This window comes from Myotis davidii, unplaced genomic scaffold (genome assembly GCF_000327345.1).
Source record: "Myotis davidii unplaced genomic scaffold, ASM32734v1 scaffold749, whole genome shotgun sequence".
Taxonomy (NCBI): Eukaryota; Metazoa; Chordata; class Mammalia; order Chiroptera; family Vespertilionidae; genus Myotis; species Myotis davidii.
In genome coordinates, this window is record NW_006300030.1 from 1,393,280 (window position 1) to 1,416,010 (window position 22,731).

Consider the following 22,731-nt stretch of genomic DNA (forward strand, 5'->3'; position numbering starts at 1 on the left):
TGTTGGTCATTTTAATGTTTTAAAGGCTTCTTTTAAAAGGAAATGACAAAGGAAAATGTTGATAGATTCAACTGCTCTGTAAAACTATAAAATTTCTATTGAATAGAAAATAAACATTACATTAGAACGAGAAAAGCTAATGGCACTAAATGTGACTGAAAAGGCTCAATATCTACCACTATATAAAGCACTCACTCAAATAAAAGAGCAATTTCAAAAGGCTCTATAGATAACGAACAGTGTATTTAGAAAAAAACATCAGGAAAAATGCTTAACAAATATGTAAGCCCCCAAATTGCAAAAACACATTTTATACCTACTAAGTGAGAAGAGCAATGTTAAAAAGCTAATACTTAATATTGATAAAATTGTGGGGGCCTGGCATATTCAAACATCACAGTTGGCATAAGCTGGCAAAACCCTTTTGGGAAATAAGATGGTAATATATAATGAGAGGCATAAAACTTTTACACCTTTGCATTGGAAATCTTACCCCTAGAAATTTATCCTAAAAAAAAAAAAAATTTGAAAGAAAGAAAAAATCCACACACAAATGTAAAGAACCCAGTCATGCGGGAGGAGCTGGGTGGCAGCGGGAGGATGGATCTGGGAGTGAGAGGAGGGTCCCTTTGAGAAAGCTACTGCAGCGTCTGAGTTGGGGCCGCGTGAGTAAAGGCAGACAGGTGACCAGAACTGTATATAGAACAGGCATTTCTGCTCAATCACATGGCCTGGGAACTATAGAAGAAAAGGAGGTTGGTGGGGGCAGAGACAGATGTGTTAGGCTTGGTTTGGGACAAGTTGAGTTTGGGTCCCCTTCCCTACGCCGAAGCCTACAGTTCAGGGAAGGGTCCAGGCTGGTACCAGTTTGACAGGCACAAACATACAAGTGGTAGTTAAAATGAGAGAAAAAGCATTGACTAGGGAGAGCCTGTGGAGTGAACAGAGCGCTGGGCCAAGCACAGAGCCAGCGAGAACCCCGATGGTTGAATGGAGATTAAGGCGCAGGAGTCCATGAAGGAACCCAGGATGGGCCAGAGCCTGGAGGCCCAGGAGGGGTCCTGTAAAGCCAGCGAGTGGTGCTGATGGCGGAGGACCCACAGTGTAAGTGCAGAGGAAGGGCCAGGAAGGGAGGTTTGGAAAGTGTCCACTGAAGGTCATCAAGGAGTGGTGGGGTGGCCACAGAGGACACTCAAAAAACGGGGTTTAGTGGAGGAAGGAAGAGAAGAAGGGCTGCCAGGGGAGGAGGGCTGAGGGCCGGGAAACCTGAGCGTGTTTGCAGGCTGACGGAAACAGCGATGTTGTGCGGGAAGACAGGAGCCAGGAAAAAGGGGGCGATAAAAGGGGACAGGTCAGGCTAGAAATGGAGGGTCGCCCTAGAACAGGAGGGGCTTCTTCCTCTGACCCCAGAGGAAGGGAAGACAGGCAGGTTGAGGAGTGGTTACAGGCTGGAGTAATCACTCCCAGACCTCCTTGCATGTATGGTGAGGGGAATGGAGAATGTGGGGAAAGTCTGGGATTGCCTTTGAGAAGAACAGAAGGAGGAAAGCAGCAGACAGACGATGGGAGGACACCAAGCAGGCCTGTGGTGCGGGCAACAGCCTGTAGGGGCCGGCTGTTTTTCCCAGGGCACTTTGCAGCTCCTCCTTGGGAGTGGAGCCACTGGATGGTAAGGCTGCTCTTGGGTCAGAGCCCAGCTGGATAGTCCTGGCAGAAGGACAGGGATACAAAGCACTTGAAGATATGCTGCCACCTGGAATGAATGACCTCAACTTTCCTCACTTCCCCTTCCTGCGCAAATCTGGGAAAGAAGCGAAGCCAGAAAAATCTATAGAGACCATGGAAGGGAATTATCAACAGGGTTGGCAGGAGGTGGCGTGGAGTAAGGGCAACTGGGAGTGCGGTGCCGGAGTGTAAGTGGGGCAGCGAGCAGTTCGGGATGAGAATGCTAAGGTGTGCTCACGGGTGAGGCTGAAATGTAGTAGAGGTGAACGTCACTGTGGATGAGGTCTGGGTACTACTGGCTGGGGGTCAGATGGACCTTTCACGTGAACAGTGAAGTTATCGAAGATGGCAAGGTGACAGGGAGTGCGAGGAAGATATGTAGCTGTGGTAAGAACCTTAGAGGAAAGGACCCAGCCCAGCCCAACTGAGTAGAGGAGGAGTGATGGTTAGGAAGCAGAATTAAGGACCAGGGAAGGTATCACCCAGGCTGCCCGGTATATATGTGGGATGGGAGATACACAGAGGGAACAATACCTTGGGGGTGGGGTTTGCTTTTGAATCTCCCACACCGGGTTATAGACACCTCAGGGTCTTCACTGAGTTTGGACCCACACAGCACCTACAACAGTACTTGGTACTGACTAAGAACGCAATAAGCATTTGATTTGTATTTAGCACCCTATTCGTTTATATGAAATTGTGTAGCACCGAAAGAAGTGAATACATTGTCTTAGCAGATAAACATCTCCCCTCTTGTAATACCATTTATATAATTAATTTCCATAGCAACCCCTCTTTTCTTAGATTGTGAAATGCAGGTGTCCAAATTAGCACCCATTAGAAAGTAGTGGCTCCAAATGAACAAAGTAGATTTGGGTTATGCCCACATCAAAACGACTCTCAGCCGGGCAGAGAGTGTGTCAACAACCGGGGTTAGGAGGACCAGAGGGAAGCCTGGAATGCTTCCCCGATGCTGTGAGGAGCTTCCAATAGATCTTTTCAATCTAATCTTGAGCTCAGGTATTCTGTCATTCCTAGAAAGGCAACCATTTCTGGTTGTTTTTTCTCTTTTCAGTTAAAACCCATCCAGTTTCATTAAAAAACAACAACCAGGAAGTCTCTGCCTCCTGTGTCTGTGTCTGAGATCACTGAAGGCACAGCACAGGCTTCTTGAAAAACACCTGCACAACAAATATTTCCACTGGGTCTATTACCGACATTCTATTTCTTGGGTTACATTCATACTTAAAAGCGACTTTTAACTAGGACCTATCTGCCGGAGACGAAATCCTATTCTGTTGCAAGTGCAGATGAGGCCTTAGGCCAAAATATTGTGATTGTATTGACCTGAAATCGCTCAATATGCTATGTGAATAGCAGTATCGAGTAAGCAGAATATTTTTTTGCTATCTGATTCTATAGCTAAAGGTCAAGCTATTATCCTGGTAACAGTTCCATTAGGAGTAATGATGTGAAAAGAGGTATCGCATTAATGTACTGGGGTTCCTACTATGTTAATAGTGGCTCATTGAGAATCATAGAACAATTTGCATTCATCCTTAGAATGCAATAGGTCCTAAAAGGAAATTTTCTTCCTTTTCTATTTTACATATTAAGGGGAAGCAAGAGCTAATTTCAAACAAGTCCCAGTAATCTGAACAAGTGGATGAAGGCCAACAATTAAACTAAAAAGAGTTAAAGCATCTACTCTGCTTAATATAATCTGAGGTCCCAAGGCACAAAGAGTATGTTAAATCACTGGAGAAATGACAAATGTTCAATTTGATCTGTACATGAATAATGACTTTTCTCAGATGTTTGCATTCAATTGAGCCGTGCTCTTTAATTGTCTATAAATAATGAACAGGCTAGTGGTGGCTGAGCAGATCCTTCCATCCCGAGGACTGTGGCATTTAACATAGTCATCAATGAACACAGCAGAGAGTGGTGTCTGCATGCAACACGCGGAGAACAGAGCAGACTGGCCGGGTTCCCCCAACAGCTGTGTGTTCACACCGTTCCTTGAGGACTCTATCGGATTTGTCTGGCTCTCTATGCTGGGAAGAGCAGAATATGGTATGGATTTTTAAAGGGTGTCATTGGATCATACAGACATTTAAAGGAGCAGGAGTAGACAGCAGAGCTTAATGTCACTGTGAAATCCTCTAATAAGGCAAAAACTCTGGCCAGAGTGAGTGCCCGACTTCTGATCTGATGACTCAGTTTTAACTTCCGGTCAAACAGACAAATGAAAGTCAGGCTGTCACCAGGCAGAACTGAAAGCGGGGTCGTCATAAGATCAGCTGAAGTCCCAGAGCTTGGGGGGACTAGGGACGAGTGAGAAAGATCTGTCCACAGTAGAGTCCTGTGGCTGGGGTTAGCAAAGGAGAGGGAATGCTGGGACCAGCCCACAGACGGAGGAGGGAGACTAGGCTCCCTTACAGGCACTTGGTTTCCATCTCCTCACATGGAGGGCATGGAAAACCGCACCCCTCCCACACCTCCCTCTTCCCTTCTACTCTTTTAAAGCTGTCTTTTGAAAGGTCCCCTAAGCCAAGCACTTTATATCTATCTCATTTAATCCTCACAGTAACCCAATGGAGGAGGTATTGTGATCCCATATGACTGATGAAAACATCAAGGTAGAGCAGGTTACATAACCGGCCCAAGATGGCACAGCTAATAGGAGCTATTTTCCACATAAATGAAATACTAATTTTATGTTGCAAATAAGCACACAGATTTTGTAAAAGAAAAATGATTGAATTCAAAATATAAGCAAATCAATAGCTAAGGTAATACTTGCATGTGAAAGAAAGCTGTGAACACTGGTGTGACTTTCGACTGCATGAGACAGAGTGTGGCAGGCAACGAGCGAAGACGGGCCTCCCCTCCAACTAACGGGGCAGGGCCTGTGGCAAGGAAGGCAGAGGGATGCTGTGTAGGTATTTTCAGCTTGAGATGACGACTCTGGTCTAAATTTTATATGGTTCTAATAGAGTATATATTTCCTTTGATGATATCATGGTGCTTCATTCCCCTATTTCATAGTTAGACCAGAAACCTATAAATTATAGGCTTGACATCCATTCCAATAATTTATTAAAATTACAATGAGCCTGGCACTCCAGGCACTAGAAGAGAGAGGAAAGAGCTAGAATAAGGCCTTAATGTGCTCCATATCTTGGTGAATTGTTACCGACGTAGGGACTGGCCCTCAGCTGTGCAGGTTCAGAACTCGGACTTTATCAGAGCAGCAGGGGCTCAAGCCTAGAAACCAGCTCACAACAACTAAACCTGCAGGGGATTGATAAATAAACTAGGACGACAATTAATTAATGTGGAATGGGGTTATCTTTTCAGCATCTGAAACACTGGATATCATCACCTAGTTCTCCCACTTTTTGGAATCAAAGTGCTGGAAGGAAGAACTTAGCAGGTTGCTTGGTGAGAATCAGAGGTTGCTGAATGGTGTGGGGCTGCCCATGCTCAAGGGTGCCCATGGGAAACTGCCCATCCCTGGTCCTGCTGCCATCTGGGCAGGAATGTTTCACACCAGTGCCCTCCAAGCCAGAGCGTGACTGCAGCGAGAGGATGAGCAGGAGAGCTGTGGTGCGATGCCGTGAGCAGCCCCGACACCTTGTGCAAACCAAGACTATGTGGGGGCAGAAGCAAAGCGGAGGAAGCCAGCTGGAGAGGAGAAGGTGAGGCAGATGTGCCGAGAGCAGTAGGGAGCCAGAGGGACTGAGGCTAGGTGGTGAGGCAGGGGTGCAGAGCATAGGCAGGCCTGTGAGCAGCCTCCATGCCTGCAGTTTCCATGTCAGCCTCACAGACTTCCCGTTTCCTAAGGGAACCGGAGTGATACCCTGCTTCTTGAAGAGAGCATTTTACAGGGGTTGAAGTATAGCCTGATTCATTTTTTTAAAGCCTGATTCTTATTCCAGCATCAACGGCCTATCAGTGACCACCACGCTAATGCCTGGCCCTCTGGTACCGAGAGGGCACCGACAGTCCCTGTGCTTTCCGGCGGCCGGCCTCTGCGCACAGATCTTCAGGGCACATCCTGAGACACAGTCTCAAATGATCTGTTGAGGTGCAGTTACTTCAGTGTATGGTTTATCTCACCTGTCTGTGTTGTTCTCATTAAGAGCAATGCCAGTGGATGATGTTTCCTGACCTCATAGAGCCTGGGGTGCTTCACATCTAGCACCTGAACCCTATTTTCTTACTATAAAACAACATGCATTCATTCGAGAAGTATCTACCCAGCACCCCGCAGACTGTGCCAGGCACCAGTGAACGGACAGTCCCTGTCCTCAAAAGACTCTGAGTGAAATGGAGGATGAAGGCAAATGAAGTCAGGAGGAGTGCAAAGTGAAGCTGCTACTATAGAAGTGGGTACAGGACACACAGAGCAGGGCACGAGGCCACTCCTGGTGGGGGTGGCGTGTGGGAAAAGCTGTTGGATAAAGTGGTAGCTCAGCTGAAACCCAAGGAAGAGGGGAGGTGAGATGAAGAGTGGGAGAGGAGAAGGATGTTCTAGGGTGCAGTTGCCCTGAGAGGGTACGGAGAGAGGCAGCCTCAATAGCTTAGGTCCCTACCCCTTCAAAGAGAGAGAGGAGGAGGTCCTGGGCCTGTGTGGGGAGGTTAGAGCCAAGGCCTCTACATGAGCCGAGAGCCTGGAGAGGCTGCACCTCAGTGGAAAGGGAACCATCTACCCACCAGTATAAGGAGCTCTGTCTAGTCTCTGGAGGGAGGAAGAGTTTCCTTGGAAAATTCTAATGCTTGGCCTGGACCTCGCATAGGTTTGGAATCTGAAATTAAATACCCTGCATAAATGAACATAAGCAGTGCTGTTGATAGCTCTGGGCTCCAGACAAAAGGAAATGCAGAATTTCTTCTACAAACTGGGCTCCAACAGTTTCTCATGGCAAGCAAAACAAACACAGGCCCACAGCAGATGAACTCATAAGTGAAAATAGTGCAACACATAATGAAAAAATCAGCTATAAGCAAGAGTCAGCCAACCCAAGAAAATCAGGATTAAACCCCCAATAACTTAAGGCAATGGAATTACAAAGTATGTTTTAAATGATGAAAGATATTAAAGAACTTAGGTCATTAAGAAAACAATGAGGCTGATTTAAAAAAGAACTTATAGAAATTAAAAATATAGTAACTGAACTTTTAAAAGTCAAAGAACAGGTTAGTCAATAAATTAATATCAATGAATAGAAAAGGAAGAGAGATCTGAAGAATTACCCAGAATGTAGTACCAAGAGATGGAGAGATGGGAAATATAACAAATTAAGAGACATGAAAGATGGAATAAAAATGTCCAGTTAACACTAATGGATGTTTCAAGAGAGAGAAATAATGGAGGAAAGGCAAAATCTGAAGAGATAGTAGATGAAAAATTACCAGAATAGGTAAGTCATGAACCCTTGGTTTCAAGAAGCACAACAACCAAGCAGATTAATAGAAATGAAGATATATCCAAACGTAAAATAAAGAAACTGGAGAATGCCAAAGGCAGAGAAGTCTTAAAGGCAACTACATAGAAAAAACAGATTATCTACAAAAGGATAACAGACTGCTAGATTCACAACAGCAACAAAATCTAGAAAACAGTGAAATATTTTCAAATTGCTCTGAAAAAAGTCCTCAGTCTAGAATTACCCAACTAAACTCCACATCACTCAATAGGGAGGGTGAAATAAAGAAGTTTTCAGGACAAAAATGGAAAGAATATACCACAGAGACCCTCATTCAAATAATTACTAAAAGCTGTACTGACGGAAAAGAAAACTAAAGTAGAGGAAGCATCTGGAGGCTGGAAAGAAGAAAGGAGGACAGGACCTATAAGATATTAAGAATTATTACAGTGCCAAACTCATGAAAACTGTGTAGTATTGGCTGAGTTAGGTAACAGACCAAGTGTCAAAATGTGAAATGGGAGCTCAATATATGACAGAAGTGAAATTAAAATTCATGTAAAAATTAAAAAAGGGATGATGTTAGAATGATCAACTACCCACAGAGAAACATATATTAATCCTCCCCTCACAGTTTATGCAAAAGTAATAAACGATAAAACTTTAAAATTTAAGAGAATACCATTATATAATTGGGGCAGGGAGACTTTCTTAAAACAAGCACATAAATATCACAAAGCATAAAATAATCCGGCTTTTACACTGAACTTTGGTATGAAAAGCAGACATCATAGGCAAAGTTTTCACAAATTGAAAAACAAGAAAAATATTAGCAACATGAATAACTGAAAAAATAATTTATATAAATCAATAAGAAAACAACAATCTAATGGAAAAATTGGAAAAGGGTGGAAATTCATAGAGGAAACTAAGCAAATAGTAATAAATATGAAATAATACTCAACTTCATTAATAATCAGGGAACCCACTACTGAGGTGCCATCTGATATGATACTAGATTGGCAAACATTAAAGTTTGTTAGCACCAGATGTTGGCAAGAATGAGGAAAAGGATTTCTTATACATTGCTGGTGAGTGACTTCAGGTTACTCTGAGCAGGAAGGAGAAAGAGAAAGAGAAAGGGAATAGATGGTACAGGAACATTTTGATTCTTACCCAAAATAACAACTACAAAGGAAGATGGGTATGAAGCAAATACAACATCTGTTTTAAATCCCAGTGGTAAGGTGGAGAGAAAAATGCATCTTGGAAAATGTCTCCAACATACTCAAGATGAAGAGGAATATAATTTCCACTTCTGACCTAAAGATGACTGCTTATGGGAACAAGTGTCATTCTTCAACCAATGTCTGAACAGATCAGGAAATTTCTCCTTGGATGATGCTGTGAAAATGTCGATACTGACTAGATGTCAAGTACTTGTCTTACATACACTCCCAGCTAGGATACGCACCAAGAGCTATCTTTAAAAGAGAGCTGGGGTGAGAAGGGTGAAGACATAAGCCATCATCCTTCAGGTCTCACCTGAAATGTGACCTGTGGAGTCAAGGTCTCCCTGAGTTTGTTAACTAGTGGTTTTTAAATAATAACATCTACTGATCATCTTGACCATAAACTCAGATGTGTGGTTCGTGAAAGAAGAAACCTGAGAAACTTTTTCTCTGCTGTGTCTTGACTGGAAAGGATAGAAGAAAGAATTTCTTTGGTAAACAGCCACAGGTCTTGAACTATATGGAGCCCTAAAGTTCATTTCAGGTTTGATTTAACAGAGTTCATCAATGAATGCACCTAAACTGAAATCTTTAAATTAAAAGGAAATGAAATACAGCAATACACACAAGAGTGTACTTATTGATGAAATCAGAATACCCTACTGAATTATGTATGCAGAAAGGCTGCGGGGCAGTCAGCTGGTCAAGTTGAGTAAAAGCTGACCATGATGGCCGTTGAGTAAAAGCTGACCATGATGGCCATCAAGTACAAGTGCCGATCCTTGTACGGGGCTGTCACTTTCAGTTGGTTGTGGTAATGAAAAAAGCCCTAAAGATCCATAAAATTGATTCCTAGTCATATTTATTTCATTCTATCGGTTTACTTTTGAGAATCTGGACAAAAATTATTGAACCACAGAATTTCTGAACTGGAAGAGACTTTAAGATTTAGCCAAGCCACCCTGTGATTTTTTTTCTTTCCTTTCTTTTTTTTTATTTTTTCAAGAGAAGGTAATGTTTCAAGATCTTAAATGGCAGAGTCAGGAGTTAAGTCCATATCCTACAATGCTCCTTTCACTGTCCCCAAACTGGTGGGACTTTGAGGTTTGAATGATCTTGTTTAATCACAGAGATTCTCAAGTATTTGAGGCCAGATTCGTCTGGAAGGAAAGAACAACATCCCTGTCTTCCTTTGTTCGGTTTCTAGTACAATGGCACCTCTGTCTAAAACAAAGTGCCTTCAGTGGTTTCTCAAATTAAATAAAGTTAATTTTAATTTTCAATTTACGAAAGCCCACAGCAGAGCTTATTTATAAGACAGCTACTAGGAGCATGATGGGCACTTTCTTTTGGCCAGATGAGTTACAACATATGGTTGTCTAAATGTCTGGTATATTTCACGGGGATAAATTATATCCGCTAAATATTAAGATCTGGGCAACAACAACAGCTGATGTAATGGTGCCTTACTCTTTACCCCCTTTTTTTGGGCAAAGAGACATGCTTCAGAGATTGATAGAAATCCTACTTGGAAGGCATCTTGGACATAGTACAACTCATTTATTTTACAGACCAGTAACTGAGGCTCAAGTGAAATGAAACTGAAAAGATTGGGAATCATCAACTCAAATGGTTATTAGGGACGTGCCACTAACCACACGTGCACTAACACTTTACAGAGTACATCTGTTTCTATGTGTTCTTTATACAAATGGACGAGAAAGAACTGGGCTTTTCTCTCAGCTTTTAAAGAGTTTCTTGGTATATGAACTTTCCAAGTCATTCCGTGAGGTACTGAGTTCATCCACTGGCCAGAAGTCTGCAAGTAATAGCCACAGTACCAGAGTAAGCTATGACACAGTCAGGAGTTCAGGTACCATCCTATCCCTCACAACTACCCCGATTCAGAGTTGGCCAAGGTTGGAAGAATAGAATGATGAGTCAGGAGAGCAGAGGTGGTGATGGGGGTCTTGTCTATGAGAATCAGGTCATTCGATCAATACACTCATCCCATCCCTGCCACCATCAGGGTGAAGATGGTGGGAACAGACTGACGCCGCACAAGGATTTTGTTTTCTGTTCTTTTTTAATGGTGGCAACTCCCTTCTAATTGATATCAACTCTAGGAAAATTTTGGCCTCACACTCTGAATCTGATTACAAAAAAGTTCTCAAACATTTCTTTGATACTCTCTCTTTGAGGTACAAAGTTGCTATGACGACGTTTAAAAAACACAAAAATGGATAAGAACACCAATGTATCAAGAGATGGTAAAAACGGGAAATGGCACATTAAACCTGCTTATGATTTTATTATTGGGTTTAAATAAAAATCCCACAAGGCAATTATTATACTTAACCTTCTGAAGATGATTACCTTCTGAACAAATGCATAATAAACTTCCATATTGTGCAGGTTCCTCTTTGATAATTAACAATAATCAATGCTTTTAGAGCTCCCACTGAATACAAATTGGGTTTATATGTGGGTCCCCTTGATAGTATTAATTGTTGAGATCTGTGCCACCCTGAAATGCTGTGCATCACTTGATTTCTGTTGCTGTGGTCTCTTCAAATCTTCAAACTTCTCTTCTGCCTGCTTGATTTCAGCTGCCTTCTTCCAGCTTGTCATAGAGAAGTTGTGTGGCTATCTTGGTATTTGCGTCCTGCATATATCAGTGGAGTGGAGTGGACTTTTGATTTTTAAGAAACCACCTTTTTCAGTGAAGGTAAATTGACTGCTTGATTCCCTCCATCTCTCCTTGTATTTATTTAAAATGTTTTTATTGATTTCAGAGAGAGGACAGGAGAGGGAGAGAGAGAGAGAGAGACATCAACGATGAGAGAGAATCATTGATTGGATGCCTCCTGCACACCCCCTACTGGGGATTGAGCCCACAACCCTGGCATGTGCCATGACTGGGAATTGAACTATGACCTCCTGGCTCATAGGGCGATGCTCAACCACTGAGCTACACTGTCTGGGCATCCCTCCTGTATTTCTTACTCATTACTTCTGTGAGTGGCTGTTTTGTGTGCCAAGGAATAAGCAAATCAAATATAGAACATGGACTCTGCCCCTAGAAGCTTACAGTCTTGGAAAGACAAGATGTCCAAACACAACTAGGATGACCATGTATCTTGATTTATTCAGTTGGAAATGCCTATTTTCCTAGTGGAATGATTAGCAGCATCATTTTCACTCTCAAAAGTGTCCCGGTTTGGTAAACAAATTATATAGTCATCCTCCATATAAGCCACCAATAGCAAAGCAATTTAATCAAGACTTATTTGCTGGACTATGTACAAGTAACATACGATAAAAATGTGGAGAAAGGGGAAATCAATGCAGTCTAGGGTACCTGGGGGAAAGTCTCATGGTAGAGGTAATGAGACTTGGGCTGGACCATAAAGAATGAGTTGAATTTGTCTACAAAGAGAGGTGAGCATTGTAGCCTAACTCCAAGTCTCAAATGAGTATGTGATGCTTGAGGAGTAGTGTCAACGCTGGGCTGGTTCACCTGGTAGTTCCAAGAAGAGAGCAATCAAGTTATGTGAAGTCTGGAAAAGGCCCAAGTTTGGGCTTGATTTAGTGGGCAAAGAGGAGTTCAGTAGGAAAAGATCACAAAGTTTTGTTCTACAAATGTTACTTGGCTCTTAGTTTACAGTATAGTTTGGAAGGGGAAAATGAAGGGCAGGGAGGATATTTAGAGTGTTTTACGGTGATGGATGTTGATTAGACATACTGTGGTGATCATTTTGCAATATACACAAATACCAAGTCACGTTATACACCTGAAACTAATGTAATGTTATAAGTCAATTACATCTCAAAAAAGAAAAGCTGTTTTTGCAGAACTTCAGGGACAAGGTGATGCACAGCTGGACTAGGGAGGTATGAGAGAAGCTGAAGAGTAATGAATGCCCAAGGAAGGACACTGAGAATTGACAGGGCAGAGCTATTAAGTGGGATTAGCAGTAAAGGAAAAAAAGGCATTGATGTTGATTCTGAGCTTTCAAATTTATGAAGTAGGAGAATGTTGATGTCTTTGTCAAAAAGAATGTGGTTGCAAGGGGGCGTTAGTGTCAGAAGCCCCATCCACCTTTCAGGTGATGCATTGTGTGTGTGAGTAAGAAGGACCACCCACACCAGTTCCTTGGAAAGAGGCCAGGACAGGCCCCAAACCCTGTGATTAAGTTGGAATGTCCTGCATGTCTTAGTCTTCACTGTCAACCATCTCATTTACTCCTCACTTCTGTCTACATTTCTAATTGGGATTTGTCCCCAATTAGTTATACCTAACAAGCTGATTTAAAATAGTGCACGTGGTGAAAAAGAGGTGTGGGGAAGGATTTACTTAAGCTAACCAATACTGAATTTACCTGTGCCAACCGGCAGGGCTGATAAGGGGATGCTAACTAAGGTTCTGAGTAAAACCAGGAGTTGGCCTTGGAGAGGTGTCAAAATCTAACCAAGAGCCAGATGCAAGAAAGAACCTGGAAATGCAGTCAATGTAACAGAAGATGTGACTGTAAGGCAGTCAGTGGGAAAACCTGACTAATTCCACGAGGCAGCACCTCTCTCTTGTAGGTGTTTTTAAGCTGACAGATGCAGCCGCGCTTGCTCTTATTCAAAGATGTCTTTAAGGCAGCCAAAATCGATGCAACTGTCAGTTCAATATTAAATGGAGGGCTATGGATTTTTAAGGGGTTTCCTTAAGAGCAGCTGACATATATCCTTATTTTTTGTGTGTGTGTGAGTTCATCATTAGCCCATAGTACTACAGTGACTACAAACATCCCCTAATCATTTGCATATGCACCTTTAGGGCAAAAATATAAGCAAAGTTCAGTTCTTGAGTCTCTCAGATTTTTGATGCATACCTTGTATGCGATAGCCAATAATTGTTCATGGAATGGAAACATTTGCCAGATTAATGGTACCAACTATAGGTCCAGGAGAAAAGCTATGAAGAATGTTATCTGTCCAATTCTAGACATACTACACAATTCTGCTTCCCTGCAATGAAAAAGCAAGTAAGAGACATGTGGCATTACCTTAAGATGCTGGTGAGCATCTCAGGCCAGCCAAACAATTCAGGGATTTAAAGAAAAAAGGAGACGGGCTGTGCAGAAAACACTGCTTTCCATGTTCATGGCCATGGCTAGCCCGTATAGTGCCATTCAGAAAGGTGTCCCTTCCTTGGGACATTTTGCTGGCATCTGCCAGAAAACTGTCATAATAAATTTGCAAACCAACAATGTCATTAACGGGAAGGGTGCCGTAATGTGCAATGCAGTCATGCTGGCCCTGTCCTCCAAGCTACAGAAATGGCTATCTCTCTCTCTTTTTGTTAATTCCCCCTCTGCCCCTCGCCCCCCAGGATATCTTTTCCATTGATTTTTAGAGAGAGTGAAAGGGAGGAAGGGAAGTGAGAAGGGAGGGAGAGAGAAAGAGAGAGAAGCATCAATGTGAGAGAGACACATCAACTGGTTGCCTCCCTCACATGCCCCAACTGGGGCTGGGGATCAAACCTGCAAATGTGCCCTTGACCAGGAATTGAACCTGAGACTCTTCGGTGAGCAGGCCGACGCTCTAACCACTGAACCAAACCCACTAGGGCAGAAACAGCTCTCTTGTGACAGAAAGCTGTTTTTGTCAACTCTGACAGTGGTGTTAAAACCCAGGTTTTGTAAGAATGCAGTAAATGGGAATTAAGTTGAATCCTTGTAAATTAATCCACAACTGGATCCCACCCATTATATGACAGGCTAAAGAAAGATCAAGAAAAGCCATATCCTTCTTCTGAACAAGTTTCTCCACATTTCCATTTGCTCCTTATGTACCAAGAAGATGGATCTATAACTTTGAGGAAGATAAGATTCCTTTTCTGGGTTTAGGGAAAGCCAGTGACAAAGCAGGGACAACCTTTTGACTTGCTGTGGCCCTAATCCCAAGGGTCTGACTCATTAGGTCTGGGATGGGGCCTAGGGAACTTTCAGAAGCAACTTTAAGAAGCACAGCTCTGGTTGAAAATCCCTGGGTATAAACTGTATTTGTATCCATTTCACTGGCATTTATATTCACGAATTTAAACATCTGAAGGTAAATAGTTGCTGAGGACTCAAGCTCTATCACTAAGAACAGACTTTAAGCAATTCTGGGGCAAAAGGCTTTCACCCAATGCTTTAAGCTTCATTAAACTTATTCTGTGGTTAAGCCTTTTCCGTTTTCTTTGCATTTGATACACTGCTTCTCCTTTAAGGTCTAGTTTAGATGTCACTCATTCCTGAGGTCTTCTCCTGAGGGATTTACATCCTCTATGCTTTCCTCTCCTTCCATACTGGGCACCTGACATGCTATTTTTCTACCTGCAAGTATGCTCCTGTGTTATGGCTCACTGATGACTGTCTAGAGAATACACATTCCTATGGTCAGGGGTCACGTCCGATTTGCCTTTATGCCACTAGTTCCTCACTCACAGTGAGTGGACAGTACACTTTAATGTTGTGACAGGAATTTCATGCCTGCTGAGGATTTTTAAGTTTGCAAGGTCAATGAAAGTACTGAAAACACTTTGGTGTTTTCATGACACATCCAGTATTAGAAAAGCAGCAAAGACCATGTCTTCTGTAGCACACGGTTTGGTGAAGAAACTTGGTTTCAAATGTGCAATCAGGGAGACTGGCGGAGAACTGGCCTATAGTGGAGACTACATTTTTTTCAAGGCTGCAATGATAAGGCCATAAGGAAAACAACATGGCATTTGTTTGGTGATTCGTCCGTTCAAGTTGTGATGTCTGGAACGCCTTCCTTCCAGCATGGTGAAGCAGGCAGTCCCAGTCAAGGCCTGGAGAGGCACTGCGGACAAGTCTGAAGCCTGGACCCTTTGCAACATGACAGAAAAAATCATTTTAAGCCGCAGAGATTCAAAGGATGAGGGCCGCTGACACGTGCTATTTTTCCATTTGCTCCAGGAGAGAAGTAGGGCAGCCTTCAGAAAATGGGGTGCCCTTAAGGAATAGCGTAAGGAAGAGTTTCACAGGAAGGCTATCGCATGCTGCCCGAATGGGCTGTTAGGATCAGGAGCTGGGGTGGCACTGCTTCTCCTGGGTGGTCTGGACATCTGTGTCAGTCACCTGCAGCTGCTTGTTCAAAAGTTAGATTTCTGGGGCACCTATGAAACCACTCTCTGAGGGTGCGACCTAAAAATCTGAATTTTGAACCAATTCCTCAGGTAATGCTGATGCACACTAGAATATGAAAGCTGCTGTGAAGGGATTGGACATATGCTCTTCATATAGAATGGCCAAGAGTCAACATCACCTCTCTGTCACTGGGCCACATGAAAAGTGAGAAGATAACAACCACCACCATTGGGCAGGAGTTATAAACAGAGCTGAGAGACAATCTATGTGCCTGATGTCATTATACTAGTACATTGTTATATATGATTTTGTTGTTATATACTAGGCAGCTCTATCCTGTTTGAAGCTGATCTGATAGGTAAGAATATGAGCAGATGAGTTGACAATGATTATTCATCTTCCAAAAGGGTTTTTGAATTAAAGCATTCATCAATGGGTTCCAACTGCCAAACAATTAAACTAGAATTTAATTTACATCCTTTGAAAGACTACTTAGATACAGTGTGACTTCCAAGCTCTTTCTTTGTGGTTCTGTGTCCGAGGGTGCATACACAACAACTGACTGGTTGTTTTAAATAAGTAATATGACAGTTTTCTAGTGAAATTTCTAAAGAATCCAAAATGCTAAATTTTAAGATAGAAATTTAAAATTGGGATACCTTTGTTTCTTTTCAAATACTCCTAAAAGGAATGAAACAGCTAGACGGTGGCTTTAGGGTCAGGGAAACCTGGGCTTAAATGCTGGCTCTACCACTTACCAGCTGTTTAAGTTAATTAAAGTAGGTTTAATTTCTCAGGGTCTTAGTTTCCTCTCCTGTAAGTGAGAATAAAATCAACATTGTAAGGATATCCAAATGCAAGCTGATATTTCCGCCTCGTTCTTACCAATAGTTCTGAGAAAACCCAGAAGTTACTATCAAGAAATAACAAGTCAGATGTAAATTATACCCCAACCAAATTAATTGAGGTCTATGTGAGATAAGATAGAAAACAGCTATTCACTTTTCTTGATTAAATCCAAGGAAATGAACAACAATAGGCAGTAAAAATAAAAAAGAAAGGTATGTCATGCTAAAATGACAAATATGGGCCTGTAAGTCTTGAGAGAGGCTGAAATGAAATGAGAGGTTTTGGTGGTCAGTTCAGCAGAGCCAATGAAGGGGGAAGTAAAATGTAGTCAGTGCGTTCTAATCCTATATAATAAAACCCTAATATGCAAATCGACCGAACAGTTGCTATGATGCGCACTGACCATCAGGGGGAAGATGCTCAACGCAGGAGCTGCCCCCAGCCCGAAGGCCCCAGGCCAGCTAAGGTGGGTCAGTGGGCCCCCCCCCACCACCACCCGTGATAGCCCCACAGAGGGAGGCAACTGATGGTGGCGGGGGTGGAGGGGCGGGGAGCAGGGGCAGGGCCAGCCAGTGAGTGGGCTGGCACCACCCCAGATGACCCCACTGGTCATCCCACAGATCGGACCTGATTGCCGGCCAGGCCTAGGGACCCTACCCATGCACAAATGTTGTGCATCAGGCCTCTAGTCTTGTCAGAAGCACAGTTCAGTTTTGGAGTACACCATTGAAGGAGAGCTCCCTCACAGGGCTGCTCTGAGGCCTGGTGTGCGCCTTGACAGACCATCACACTGACGGCTCCCCAGGAGAAGAGCAGTGTGTATAGCAGGTGTGTGTTGCCTAGAGTAAAATGAAGAGCAGTTGACCAGTTCTTTAACTTGACAAGCATATGTAATTTCCTTTGAATGTAAGAGGATTTAAGAATCTAATGTAGTTTGGTACTAATAAAACTTTCTCAGCTAATGTCTATGAAGCTGAAAAATCATAATCCACGTTCTAAAAATGGCTTTGCGGAAACTTATCTTCTGCAGAGCATTCAGGATCCAATGATTCCATCACTATTTAGGTGGCTCTAACTCATGGTCTCCTGGTAAATGATATCAAGAATCAGATGGTCTTCAGCAGGTACAGCATGAAGTGAGAAGAGCATAACTGGGCACTAACCCTCCGCTTAATAAGAGCATATGTTGCTTCTTCACAGTTGAGCTCAAAGTGTTCAGGTGTACTACTCATTAAGGATCCTTGGGTCATACCTATAAATGAATTTTTAATGAATTACCAATATCTACTAGCCACCGTAAAACAGATGAGACTATGTGAAAAAATGTGATCTCTACAAAGAGGATTCTATTTTATTTTCAAGATACTGTCATGGGGATTTTAATTATCACTACAGAGAGCTCTGTATTTATTACACAATAAATTCTTTTATTTTTCAGTCCATTTCTGTTCCTTTTTATAAGCATTTTAGAGGTTTCCATCCACTTCTTTTCCCATTGTTATCTTAGCCAACCTAATCACTTTGAAACAAAACCCCAACTCCACTGTTATTTTTACTTCTCAGATTTTATAAAATCTACCAGTCTTCGTATATTCCTAGGTTGTAGAACGTTTCACATTAATACAGTATTGGTGCATTATCTCAACAGACAGAGAAAGGAAGACTGAATAATATTTGCAAAATCTTTTCAAAGTCTGTGGTAGACAGCAGTAGTAACACAAGTAGCCTTGTCACTGTTATGTATAAAGAAATGATTTTTCACTTTCCCAGTTTGCTCAGGTTCAAAAGACCTGGGCTAGGGACATAAATTTTTCTTTTTCTCTCTACTAATAGCAAGAAAAAGTGAATATAATTATTCTAAAAGACCTTCAATTAATAGCTACCTCTAAAAATCACTTTATATTACAGTATGTAGGTTAATAAACTTTTAAAGTATAATATGCAAAGGAAAAAAGTATTAGGGAATTAAGAGAAATGTATTCAAATTTATATTTAATTTTGGTTTCTATTTTTTTTGCTTTCATGACAATTTATTAACTGGTAGAAATTTATAACAATGTTTTAATGTTGATCATTACAAATAAGCTGTGAGAAGACATAAAGATACATGTTGAGTGCTACACCCAATAGGTCAATAAATTTAGGCTAAAGTCAAGATGAAAAATAAAATCCTTTCTATCCACTCACCCAATGTGTATTTTCAGAAACCCTACTCTGTACAAAGCTCAGTAAAGTGCAACAAGTAATGAAAAATATTTAAGACAAAGCTTATCCTTAAGATACTTACAAGAAATGATCAGAATCAATCAGGTGAGAATGCTGACCAGTAAGTACAAAGAGAATGTTCTTATAAGAAAGACAAACTATAGTGCATTCATACTTTAAATAAAGATTCTAGGAAAGTACACAGTAACCTCTGCAGGGTGAAATTATGGAGGCCTTTCAGCTTTCCATATCTTTTTTATGGTTTGGAATTTTTACAAGCATGTATTATTTTTGTAATCAGGAAAAAACAAAAGAAAAATGTTTCTCAATACACACTGCAAGGAAACAAGTGAATACTCAATATTTGTTGACTTAGGTTGTTGGTAGCTTATGGGTAGATTCCTACCTATTTCATATTTATTTTGTTGTTCTAAAAGAATTTTAATGCAGATTTAATTCAGTAATATAAGAAGTGTATAGAAACTTTAAGTTCTTTGATTTGAATAACTTTTATTATGCAAAGGGAGCAGAAACCTCATTGCCATATTTATTTCTAGCTAAAGAGTCAGGCTGTGAAGAAAATTAAGGCATCTTCTCTATTTCTGTTTATAAACATTTTTAAACTACTGTGTGATGTCCAGTTAGCTTGAAAACAGTAGTATAAACCCATTTTAGTCTACTTGTAATGATATATTTCATCACCATCTATTATTAGGGTAACTCTTCTATTGTTAAATTGGAACATGGTCATTTATATTTCCCCAATTTCCAAACACTTTCATAATCTTAATATACTGTCCCCCCCAAAAAGAAAATTAACACAAATCCTGGCTCCGTTTCAGTGTGTTTCAAAGCTTCAGCCATGAAAAGCAGCACCAGCCTTGACCTTCCTGTCTCCTGCAGCCACATTAAATCTTCACCTCCTCAAGTCTTGGTCACCACTGACCATTCCCAAAGCCTGCAATCTTTTTAGTGTCACTTCAGGCCGAATCCTTCTTTTCAGAAATGACACTGACTGTGATATCTCTGTGGTTTTTCTTACTTAGTACAACTCAACTATCACTTTTAAGTGAAAAAAATTCTGTTGGAGAATGAAAAATTTTCTGTTAATGAAGGCTTTTGTCCTTCTGGCCATGAACAAAAGGTGTCTGGAACTTGCTGACTCCATTTAAAAATCATATTACTTTGTGAAGCTCATTGTAGGTTTCCAAGTATCCTTAAGTACTATTAAATTAATTTGCTCATTTTGCAGAATAATGGGTCCAGGGGTGGGGAGGAGAGGGCCTCTGCATCCAGTCCTAGTCCACAAGCCAAAAATGTAGGAACTGAGGCAGTGATTCTAGTAATCATTAAGGCCTGATGCACAATTTCATTTTCATTGTAGTTGTGTTTATAGTTGAGAATTCATTTACATTCCTTTAAAAAATAACACTTATGTACTTCTATTACCTAAAATAACATTTATCAGAGCCCTAAGCAAGAACATTTTAAAATTAAGAAATAGGTCTCGGATATGGATCTGGATATAAATGAGTATCGACTCATACAGGCACCTGCATGGCTATTGTAATGCCATGGAATTCAGACACATGTTCACAGGGGCTGACGGGAGGACACCCGTGGTCTTCTTTGCATGTACCTGGCATGGCTCCATGTCACAAAGCCAGGAGAGCAGAGGAGACCAGGAGTGTGTAGAGGGTTTGGTTTCACAGTGGGTTCATTTACATTTAAAATGTCTTTGGAAGCAATGACCTTCTAAAAGCAACTTCTGACCTCTGGAGACAACTGTTTTAAAAACATCATAGCTTTATTCTTATTTACAATTAAAAATTTAAGTTGAAATTTGATGAAGTTCTTAGTTAGAAATGACTGAGAGGAAAAATATCTTCATTTTAAAAATCGAGTAAGAATCAACTTCTTTTTAGTTCTGCAGCAGATTACACTAGTTCTTAAATTGTTATTTTAACAGATGAACATCACTAGAACATTACCAAATTCTAGCGGTATTTAGAGTGGTGAGTTACAGAGCTCATGCTCAAAAACCATGCCAGTGGGTAAACTGCCAACGGCCTATTAAATGAGCCTCCACTTAGTCTACTACAATTTCAGCTGCATCTTTATGGAACGAAACAAAGCTCAACAAAGAACCCAGAAAATGAAATGATGCAGACCAACCTTTTATTGCACCCACAATATTTTGGTCTAGTCCTTTCCGGTTGTCATTGAGTCCTCTTTTCCTCTTCCCATTGGGTAAGGAGTTAGCCAAAGTCTTGTCATCAAAAAACGCACACACCAGTTTTCTAAACAGAAGGCTTCCTGAGCGAGTGTAGTTTGACAATATAGAGTCCAGTTGAGATTTAGGCATAAACACATCAAAGCCTTCAGCAAGTTGCACTTCTGGCTACCAAAAGAACATAAATATTTTATTAAAAGCAAGATTTGAAGCATTTGACTTTGGGCATATGTGCAACAAATAAACATTACTAGCCATTACAATGTCCACAGCCTATGAACCACACAGTGTCATCTCAGCTTTGTGTATATTTGCAATTTACAAAACCAATTCCTAGTTATAATTCACAAAACAAGATGCTTTAATTTCAATGTTAAGTCTTGTCAAAAGCAATGGAAGGAGTACACTGAAAAAGCATTCTTGTCTTTAGATTTAGCCAAGGGAAAGCTGGGTAATCACAAATCATATAATTCTAGAACTACAGGGGACTTGAGACTTCTGGGTGAAACATCCTCATTTTTTAAATGAAGGAACTCAGGCCCAAATGACTTAAAAATAATTTAAATATACTCAGTGCCTTGCAGTTGACAGATCACTTTCTCCTCCATGAGACAACTGAATTTCATTTGCTTAAGGACACAAATAAGAGACTCTCCCACAGGTCCCACGCTCTTTGTACTAGGCCAGTAGTTTTTAGCTACAGAACCGTGTTATTTCTCTCCAATGAAAACTCATGTAAACTAATATATGAAATACATGTAAATGATAGACAGGTGCCCCAGGCGGTTTAAATCTACCCGATCCCTAGTTTTGGAAGGAATGTGAAGCTATACCCAGAGCACCAATGGAAAATGAATGCATCAGTCACACTGCTTCCCTGTCAGAGATTTCGTGACTGGGGCACTGGACTGGAAGATCTGTAAGGTGCCTTTCAACGTAGACTCTACTGAATATGCTCAGACACTAATAACACATTCTCTGCCACCACAACATGAATGTTCACAACTTGCCTTTCATCTTTCCACACCCGGTTCACATCATTTCCTTTTCAAAATCTTTCTTAACTCCTTCCTGCCCAAGGAGGTGGCTGTGTGTTCTTTGTCACCACTAATGATCTGACATGCTTATATAATTGTAATTATTACACTGTATTAAAATTATTTACTGGTCCTTCCTGGTGCGTGGAACTCCGAATTTGTAGGGCTTGGCACATAGTAAGCACTCAATAAATTCTTGTCTAATAGATAAAAACTCAGTCATAATCTGTTGGTCATAACATGACTTTAAAATAGTAACTTTAATATGAAGAAATGCAACTGGTAAACTTTCATTTAAAAAAAGGTCAGAAGGAAATCTCACTTAAGATGTATTAGAAAAGCTTATTCTCAGTTATCATATTTATTACTTTGCAAACCTGGCACTACTTTAGATTTTTCTAAATCATACTAGAAACACGAGGATTTGGGATTAGTTTTTCTCCTGGAGAGAAAAATAGGAATTATTATGTTTGTTTGTCCTATTGCTTTTCAAAAGGCCTAGCACATTATGGTCAGAGTAAAGAGGGTGCAGAGAAGGGCTTAAATTATTCAGATGGCGCGGGAAGGAGTTTGGGCCCTACCCCTCCCGAATGGAATTCCTGACTGGGTCGTCCAGAAAGACATCTCATTTCTCAGCTTCACTTTGCCATTCAGCGTTTGGTCTCTGAATGCTTGGTAAGTATCACTATGAAAACAGTGCTGTCAGACTGTTTCCCGACTTTGGCATCTTGCTTCCGGTAAAGGTCGGCAGAGGAGGCAGATGGGAGCTGGGGCTGGACCCCGACTCCTAGAGCAGAAGCTGGCACACCCCAGGCACCCGGAGCATATTTGTCAAATGATTCAATGTAGAAAGATTAGGGTTGAGAG

The 22,731-nt window shown here is 41.3% G+C and overlaps 1 protein-coding gene across 1 annotated transcript in view; it reads right to left on the minus strand.

Moving 5' to 3' along the window:
- The window catches only part of BEND7 (BEN domain containing 7), an 81,377-nt gene that overhangs the window by 16,338 nt on the left and 42,308 nt on the right, over nucleotides 1-22,731 (minus strand). The window contains exon 5 of the mRNA XM_006776181.2: nucleotides 20,770-20,995. Coding sequence (XP_006776244.1) covers nucleotides 20,770-20,995 — 226 coding nt within the window. The remainder of the gene's footprint in view (nucleotides 1-20,769; nucleotides 20,996-22,731) is intronic.